The 9,598-nt window shown below is 38.0% G+C and overlaps 1 protein-coding gene across 1 annotated transcript; it reads right to left on the reverse strand.

The window, feature by feature from the left end:
* Positions 1–5,416: 5,416 nt before the first annotated feature.
* On the reverse strand, positions 5,417–8,507 carry LOC309507340 (serine/threonine-protein kinase pim-2-like; the record flags this gene model as incomplete). Its single annotated transcript, XM_082181504.1, has 7 exons — positions 5,417–5,524; positions 5,665–5,844; positions 5,949–6,327; positions 6,570–6,620; positions 6,773–6,867; positions 7,200–7,343; positions 8,378–8,507. The coding sequence occupies 7 exons, from the start codon at positions 8,505–8,507 to the stop codon at positions 5,424–5,426; spliced, it is 1,080 nt and encodes a 359-aa protein (XP_082037630.1). The 3' UTR covers positions 5,417–5,423.
* Between the last annotated feature and the right edge of the window lie 1,091 nt (positions 8,508–9,598).

Below are 9,598 nucleotides of genomic sequence, written 5' to 3' on the forward strand. Positions count from 1 at the left end.
CTTTATCACACGTTCAAAAAGCTTATTAAGCAAGTAGTAGCAGCCCCCAATCATGCAAAATTAATCAATGAGGCCCTTTTTTGAAAATATATTTTAAATAGGCCTATAAGTTTTTTTTATATAATATATTATATATAAGATTTATTTTTGTTAATAGGCTATATCTTCATTCATTAGAGTCAAGTAGTCAAAACACAACCGAAAATGTTACAACATTGTGTTCTTATTTTGTTTAATTAACGAAATGTCAATCTTCGTCTTTATAACAGAAGATACAATATAATACAAAAATCTTCAAGATACAGCCTACAATCTTCACATGTATAACGGATTGTCACCTTATAAACAGTCCTTTGTGTGGTGGAATAAGCAATGCTATATAGAAATATATGGTTAGTATCTTAATTTAAATTTTATTTTATTATTTTATTAGTTCATTAATTATGCTAACTCAACTAATTAAATGTGAAGAGCTGGATACTAATTACTAATGAAATAATGTCAAATATTAAATGTAGGCTATTGATTAGAGTTGCCATAGACTAAAGGATTTTTCTAGACTAGTATTCATTCATTTAATGAATGCACGTTTATATTCAATCCTGGGTGCATGTAGGATATTCCGCGCTCAAGCGCATGCATAAAACTTGCCGCAAAGCGCCGGCAAAAGTAGGCTAATGATATAATAAATGTATCTGAAAAAAATAACGAAGCATTTTAATTAATGAACTAGTCTTTTCTAAATCAGTGTAGGCTGCCTGCATACATATCTCCATACATCTCCGCTGTAATGTAGCCTAGATGCGCCTTTCATACGGACAGGATTACATAATCAGATGGTACCGTATTTGCTTTCGATTGGATTTTTTTTCGTTGGTAGACATTTTTTTTTATAAACTTTATAGTTATATATTTCTCATGTCTGTGAGGCTTGTCTATACACTGTTTTTCAGTTCATTTTTCAGGCGCGCTCCAATTCACGGAGATCATGAAAGCGCGCCCTGTTCGTTTTCTTTTATTTTACAAAAGCACACCGTTTTCTTGTTGTTGTGAGTTTACACAAATAAAAGTAGTTGCGACTGATGTATTATTTTCTGTATGACCAGAAATGATGGAGTATTTTAAGTTGTTTCCACTGTTGATAGGAAAATGCGAGTGATGGCACCGGCGCCTTCATCCATGTCATTGCGCGCTCCACACTCCGCACAAACACTTGGATATACGCTTAATAAACATTTATCTAGGTTAACGTTAGAGCGAGTGGCCATGCCAGACGGATAATCCTCTTCATGTTTAACTAATCAAATTCTGTTGCATTTTATTGCGCCAGTTTGAAAAGGGCGGCTGAAGCCTGCAGATAAACGCCCAACGCTGGTGTTTTTCTTTAAACAAATTCGTTTAGGCTTTAAAATAAATATTGTTTATGGGCTAATTAATGCCACAATAATTTGTTGATTTTATTGGCTACTTGTATTTTTCATTTTTGTTTTGCATTGAATAGCTACCATTGAATATTTGCATTGCATGCATTGAATATTTGCTGTGCACCGCAATACCATCCTCCCATAGAAAGACACGTTAAGAGCCACCTATTTTCTTTATAATAAAGGGTTTCTAAAACGCTTAACGTATAATTAAATGCATTGCGTTCATATTCTTCATCACTGAAGCTTTTTCTTTATTATAAGGGTGTATTATTCCATTAAAAAAGGACTGTTTATAAGGTGACAATCCGTTATACATCTTGAAGATTTTTGTATTGTATTGTATCTTCTGTTATAAAGACGAAGATTGACATTTCGTTAATTAAACAAAATAAGAACACAATGTTGTAAAATTTTCTGTTGTGTTTTGACTACTTGTATCTAATGAATGAAGATATAGCCTATTAACAAAAATAAAGCTTATATATAATATATTATATATATAAAAAAACTTATAGGCCTATTTAAAATATATTTTCAAAAAAGGGCCTCATTGATTAATTTTGCATGATTGGGGGCTGCTACTATTTGCTTAAGCTTTTTGAACGTGTGATAAAGGCGAGATAGGCTGTCAATTTTATGTGGATAAAGGCATATTTTGTACATGACTACACATGTCCTTATAAGGGCAAAAAAAAGATGTCGTTTTAACGACATAACATCTCGTTATTACGAGAAAAAGATGTCGTTTTAACGACATAAGATCTCGTTATTACGAGAAAAAGATGTCGTTTTAACGACATAAGATCTCGTTATTACGAGAAAAGATGTCGTTAAAACGACATAAGATCTCGTTATTACGACATAATTGAGGGAAAAAAAATAATATGTATGTGGCAGCAATGCGTCACCGTACGTTAGTTACATTGGGCCGCTTCACTTTTGGGCCGGTCGAGGATTTTTTTTTTTTTTTTATTTGTCACGTTAGTTACATTTTATGTTAGGAAAATGCACTTTCCGCATTCTGACACCGCAGCGCGCAGCCTCTGCATGGGTTGTACCATGAGAGGGAGTTCTCCCCTCCCCTCCCATAGAGTTGGTTGGGTCCATAGCCTGTCTTTTCTAAAACGTTTTCTCAGGTAGGCTACCGCGGCACCGCCGGTGCCTACCGATAGCTGGGCCGGCCCTATGGCGGCAAATCAATGACAAAATAAACGGAGCGCACAACTGATGCTGGCGCGCGCAGTAAATGACATTCGCGAGAGGATAACAGATCTACACGCGAGGAAGCGGGAACTCGCGAGCTCATTCAAACCCCGCGCGCGCGTATGACATCTCCTCTGCCCTCGCGCGCGCGCATGATCATTCCCCACGCTCTCGCGCTTGATCTCCTGCTTTTGCTCGCTCGAACACTTTTATTTTTGGCAGTCGATGGGCGGGACTTACTGTTTTAATAACCTCAAATGTCATTAGGTATCACGTTTTTTGATTAAAAAAGCATTCTTTTTGAATATTTTTAAATACAAATAAATCTGTAAACATTAGTTCAATATGCCTCTTTGTGGAAGAGTGGGATACATTTCAAATGCTTTCTTTCTTTCTTTCTTTCTTTCTTTCTTTCTTTCTTTCTTTCTTTCTTTCTTTCTTTCTTTCTTTCTTTCTTTCTTTCTTTCTTTCTTTCTTTCTTTCTTTCTTTCTGCTTTTGTTAATTTATCAACCTACCCATGTGGAATAGTGGAACATTTTTTGTTAACTTCTCAGCTTAAGTGAATTATTATTTAACCTTTACATTATTTGTTGAACCATGTTATTAATAAAAACTACACAATAGTAAGAGCTGAACTGTTGCTTCATTTATCCAATTTGGAAAAAGTGCTAATATGGAATTCCACCATGGAAAAAGAGGGCCGGTCTTGGGCCTGAAACTCCCGGGCTGAAAAGTGGCCCCACTCCGGCCCTGCTACATGGGGTCATCAGTAATCAAGCGCTAGAAAGTGCTCATGAGAAGATTCTGAGTAAAACCATAATCACAGATAATCACAGAGCATATTTGCTAAAACCTGGCCGATTTTGGGTGAAAAAATTGGGTCTGTTGAAGACGTTTGACGGACTAGTAAGACACGTGTCAAGAGAGTTAAATCCAGAAAGGGGATTCAGCCAAACATGGGGTCATCTAACAGTAAACTAGACCATTTTTACACACCTATTTTCTGTCAAATGAGAAATAATTATGGAGGTGAAAGTGACGTGTATTAATGTGGGTTTGAAAGTAGAACAGTATTTAAATGACGATATTAAAGTTTTCGTCTGAGAAAGAATGTGAACATAGTGCTAAAGAAAGTGAAAAGAACGTGTGAGTAAATGAGGGAGAAAAGAAAGTTAAAGGAAAGTTGATAGATGGAAGTCGTAAGAAGATTGAAGGTTAAAAGAAGGAAAGATTTAAGTCTTAAGGGAATCCTTTGAAGGAAAGATCTATAATAATATTCTTTTTTTTATTTTTAAAAGTACTGTTTTTTATTTTATTTTTCTAAACTGTTTTAATTATTCTTATTTCTTTTTATTATTTTAATCTCTTCTATGTAAAGCACTTTGAATTGCCATTGTGTATGAAATGTGCTATATAAATAAACTTGCCTTGCCTTGCCTACATGGTGTCAAGGAGTTTTTCAACCTGGAGACATCATGCATGAAATCAGACGTTTCAAATAGTAAAAAAAAAGTATTAAAAGCATCAGGCAAACAGTCATCCTGAACACTGTTAAGGCTGATCTGCTGCTTGGGTTCATTACCACACTGATTAATCCCACGCCATGCTGACCTAAGGTCGCCATTTACATATTGTTTTTCTATTTTTTCCCTATACTTACTTTTGGCTTTTACTATTTCAGCCCTAACCTCTCTGGATACAAACTTTCTCTCCAATGAGTCACCAGTAAAGAAGATCTTTTTTTTTCTTATTAATCACTGTTTTTAGATCTTTGGTAACCCATGGTTTATTGTTGGGGAAAGTGATAACGGTTTTGACTGGGATAACAGTATCCACACAAAAGGTAACATAGGACGAAACAGTGTCCGAAAGTTCATCAATATTGATGATGTTGCTTGTGCAAGACCAGCATTTTCATTGTAATGAAACGCAGCCAGGTATAGTCTGCATGTTACGTCAGAAACGAGGACACAATATGCAAGTAAAAGCTCTTTATTAATAGTCAATAATGTTGATGATGATGATGATGATGAAGAATTAATCCGGGTGATGCAGGCGGTGGCGCAGGGACTTTGATGGTCAGACACGGAGTGATGGATGAAGTGCAGCGTGCTCTGATGAGTGATGACTTGATCCAGACATGAAACGTAATCCAACAAGACGCGAAACCGGAACACAGGAACTCAAGACGGGACACGAGGCACGGGAACAGGATCAGACAACACAGAGACTTCATACAATGATCTGACAAAGGAGATGAGAAAGTGGTGAGGATTTATAGGAGATGAGATGAGTGGCAGCTGGCGATGATGAGTGATTGCAGCTAATGGTCATGGTAATGATTTACCATTATTTGGCTTGACGCCGGACGGATCTGGAGCAGGTGGTGATGATGGTTCAGGAACAGGATCTGCTGGAGGAATAAAAGGCTCTGAGTTTCTGTCAGGTTGGTGTTGGTCTTCAGGCTTCGGGTCAAGTCTCGAGCTCAGAGCTCTCAGCAAGTATGTTATTTCCTATCCAAAACAAAGAGAATATGAACAAGTCAACTCATGAATGTTTTTTTAGAGCTAGAGCAGAATTGAATTCTGTTTGGTTTACTGATTCTGTTATTTTCCTGTTTACTTCAGGGATGCAGCTTTAAAACAATCTGTATAGTATCAAGCGCTATATAAATGATATAGCTATATAGGTGATTTGACTATAACAAGAACATTACAATGAACACAAATTTGAAAATCTCACTACAAATAATCCAGAATTTAAGACAAAAGATAATAATCCTACTTTACCTGTTATACTGCCTCATCAGTCCATTGATGTTGTAACATCTGGTCTAAGCTGGGGCGTTTAGTTGGATCCCTCGCTAGACACTGTCTAATCAGATCCCTGCAGTCTGTACACATTTTAATAAGGAGAGAGCTGGTTAGTCATGACCATGTGACCTGGCATTTTTGAAAACAGCGATGGCTTTCGCTATACGTTGAGCTATATATGAAAATTCTGATTTCAATGTTATCATCATTATTCACTCACGTTTGGATAAGTCGGGGTTTACAAATGTAACTTTGGCTCGTGTGACTTCCGTTACACTAACAAAAGGAAGACATTCGTTCGACAACTCGTAGAGCAACACTCCTAGAGACCAGACATTTGCTGGGACGGCGTGGAATCGAGGTTCTTTAAAGACTTCAGGTGGGCGGTATGACATCATTCCTGTAAGAAAGACATTTGCACATTGTTGAGCTTTTTTTTTTCAAGCATCATCAAATAATTAGTAAGTCACTACCTTCAGGTTTCCACACTCCCAAAATGCTCACCCTTGTATTTGTTGCTCTCGCAGCCTTCACTACTAACTAGCTGACCGCAGCCAAAGTCTATCAGCTTGAGTTCTAGCGTGTCTTTCTTCCACAGGAAATTTTTCGTATGAATGTCACTATGGAAAACCCCACAACGGATGCAGTGTTGCACTGCCCGCACAGCCTGTCTCATGATGACCCGTAAGAGACAGTCACTCAAAGGTTGACGATTCATTGAGTCCAGCAAGGTCTGGCAGGGCTCCGGATACTCCATAACCAGAGTGAATGATCTAGGATGTTCAAACCACTCGTGCAGTTGTATGACAAAAGGGCTTATGGGTTCTCGCTTTATCAGCAACAGCAGTGCCACCTCTGTAACGAGAGGTTCGGGATTCCCAGGCTAGAGAGAAGAAGCAGACAGAAGGTTAGCTGGGTAAAAATCTGAAGAAAACATCATTTTGAAATGTACTATTCTTTGATCTTTTTAGATGCGTTCAAAAGAGCCTTTTCAGCTCAAAGTTATTTGGTGCCTCTAAGCTTATTTGTTGATCACATTTATACCTAATGCTTCCTACGGGTGTATTAACTACAGTAATCTGCACTTAAACAACTCTATACACATTCAGGTTTTGGCCAACTTACAATATTAAGATAACGATTGTTGTCAATCTTGCGTAACTGCTTGATGGCAACCTGCAAAAAACAAACAAAAAAAACAGTTTCAATAACAGTAACAGTATTCAAGCATCTGGCCTTGTATTAAGTATTAAACCATTTGTAAATTGTTTTAAATGTGTTTTGATGCATGCAAGAGCAAAATGTTTGTACAATTCAGTAAGATTTACCCTTTTGCCATCAAATTTGCGTGTTCCCAGGAACACTCTGCCAAATCCTCCGGATCCAATTAACTTTTCCATGTTATAGAGAGACTCAAAGGACTCTGAAAAACAAACAGAAAAACATGAGACAATTATTAGCTTGCTAGATCCATTGTTTTATTTTAAAAATATCAGTGCTGGTCGAGCAACAGTAAATGTGATCGGACGTGTTAAAAACTTGACTCAGTTATGCGTGAAATAGCAAAATCTCTATCTGTAGACTTTGCACTGCCCAGCCTTATTTCAGTCTCACCTGTTGAGCTCTTGTTCACTGGAGAAGCCTCCGCGGCACCCTGAACAGTTCGGCCAGTTGATGTCTCTGTTGGCTCGACAGGAACTTGACCCGGCAGCGGAGGACACAGAAACCCTTCGAGGCTGTCGGACCAGGACAAACCCTCTTCCTCGACGCTGTACGTGCCTCGGCTGCACAGATTCAACGACTCTCGACATCTCCTCTCGACATGGGCCTCAGGGGGGGTTGAGGACAAAGCTGAGGATGAGGAATCTATGGAAACAGTTCTCCAGGATCTGAAGCGGCCTGAGGGTGGAACATTTCAGACATCAAAAACTGTTTGTTTTTTTTTATTACTTTTTTTATTATATTAATTATCAATGTCAGTGGTCACATCAAATTGTTACTTTGGTTTCACTTTATTTTGGTCCCTTTAAGACATTCTATAAGTCTATAAGAAACATTGCACCTGCATGTCTACTAACTCTCATTAAAGTATTAGTAGAGTATTAGTAGACTGGTAGGGTTAAAATAAGTTGACATGTACAGTAGTTGAAAAGTTACTTATAGTCAGTAGAGTGTCTGTTGCTAGATCCATTGTTTTATTTAAAAAATATCAGTGCTGGTCGAGCAACAGTAAATGTGATCGGACGTGTTAAAAACTTGACTCAGTTATGCATGAAATAGCAAAATCTCTATCTGTAGACTTTGCACTGCCCAGCCTTATTTCAGTCTCACCTGTTGAGCTCTTGTTCACTGGAGAAGCCCTCACGGCACGCCGAGCAGTTCGGCCAGTTGATGTCTCTGTTGGCTCGACAGGAACTTGACCCGGCAGCGGAGGACACAGAAACCCTTCGAGGCTGTCGAACCAGGAAGCTGAGGATGACGTGATGCCCGGAGAGGAATCTATGGAAACAGTTCCTGAGGATGGAACATTTCAGACATCAAAAACTGTTTGGTTTTTTTATTACTTTTTTTATTATATTAATTATCAATGTCAGTGGTCACATCAAATTGTTACTTTGGTTTCACTTTATTTTGGTGACATTCTATAAGTCTATAAGAAACATTGCACCTGCATGTCTACTAACTCTCATTAAAGTATTAGTAGACTGGTAGGGTTAAAATAAGTTGACATGTACAGTAGTTGAAAAGTTACTTATAGTCAGTAGAGTGTCTGTTGCTAGATACATTGTTTTATTTAAAAAATGTTAGCGCTGGTCGAGAAAATAATATTATAATGGGGGAAATAATTTTAATATTCTGTAAAAACAAGCCTTATTTTGAGTGGAAAACAAGATAATACTGTTTAAAATAATGATGGAGAAATAATGATTTACCACTATTTGGCTTGACGCCGGACGGATCTGGAGCAGGTGGTGATGATGGTTCAGGAACAGAATCTGCTGGAGGAATAAAAGGCTCCACAACAGTCACAGAATTACTGGAAGTGCTGCTGAAAACACCCATCGTATCCTCCCAGAACTTGAGAGAACGACCAGGTTCTGGAGCTTTTTCTGAAATGAAGAAAAAACAAATGAAAACAACTATTAGACCCATCTCTGACGTCAAATTAAGCAATGATTAGGGTTGGGTACCGAAACCCGGTTCCAATAGGGAACCGGTTCCGACGTAAACGGTAGTATCGAGACCGAATAAGAACGCAACTTTCGGTGCCTGACTTTTTTCACCGCCCCCTATAAAACATCTCGCGGCACGAATGATCCAATATCAAAACATCTGCAGTTAATTAAAATAATGATGGAGAAATAATGATTTACCATTATTTGGCTTGACGCCGGAGTGATCTGAAGCAGGTGGTGATGGTTGAGGAATAAACGGCTCCACAACAGTCACAGCACCACTGGAAGACCTGCTGAAAACAGCCTTCCTGAGCTTATGGAAACGACCAGGTTTCTTCATACGTTCTGGAGCTTTTTCTGGTCGAGAAAATAATATTATAATGGGGGAAATCATTTTAATATTCTGTAGAAACAAGCCTTATTTTGAGTGGAAAACAAGATAATACTGTTTAAAATAATGTTGGAGAAATAATGATTTACCATTATTTGGCTTGACACCAGAGTGATCTGGAGCAGGTGACGGAATGAAAGGCTCCACAACAGTCACAGCACCACAGGAACAGCAGCTGAAAACACCCTTCGTAGCCTTCCAGATCCTGAGGCAAAGACCAGGTCTCTCGCTATGTTCTGGAGCTTTTTCTGAAATGAAGAAAAAACAAATGAAAACAACTATTAGACCCATCTCTGACGTCAAATTAAGCAATGACATAACTTACATTTTACTATTCAAATCTTATCTGTAAAGTTACAGATCTAAAGTAATGGGAATTGTTCACGCTATCCACCTGACTTCTGCTTAATGCCTGCATAAATGTCCCAACATATTATTTCACAATAGTAATAGTAATTTCATTTCACTATTATCACGATTACGAGGGTGGAGCCTGGTGATTCCGATTCAACGCTAAAGTTATTTTTCTTATTTTATCTGATCTTTAATTAAAAAGAAAACATACATTTCCAGGCTTCATTTGGCCA

The sequence above is a fragment of the Leuciscus leuciscus genome, assembly GCF_965113295.1.
Source record: "Leuciscus leuciscus genome assembly, chromosome: 10".
Classification (NCBI taxonomy): domain Eukaryota; kingdom Metazoa; phylum Chordata; class Actinopteri; order Cypriniformes; family Leuciscidae; genus Leuciscus; species Leuciscus leuciscus.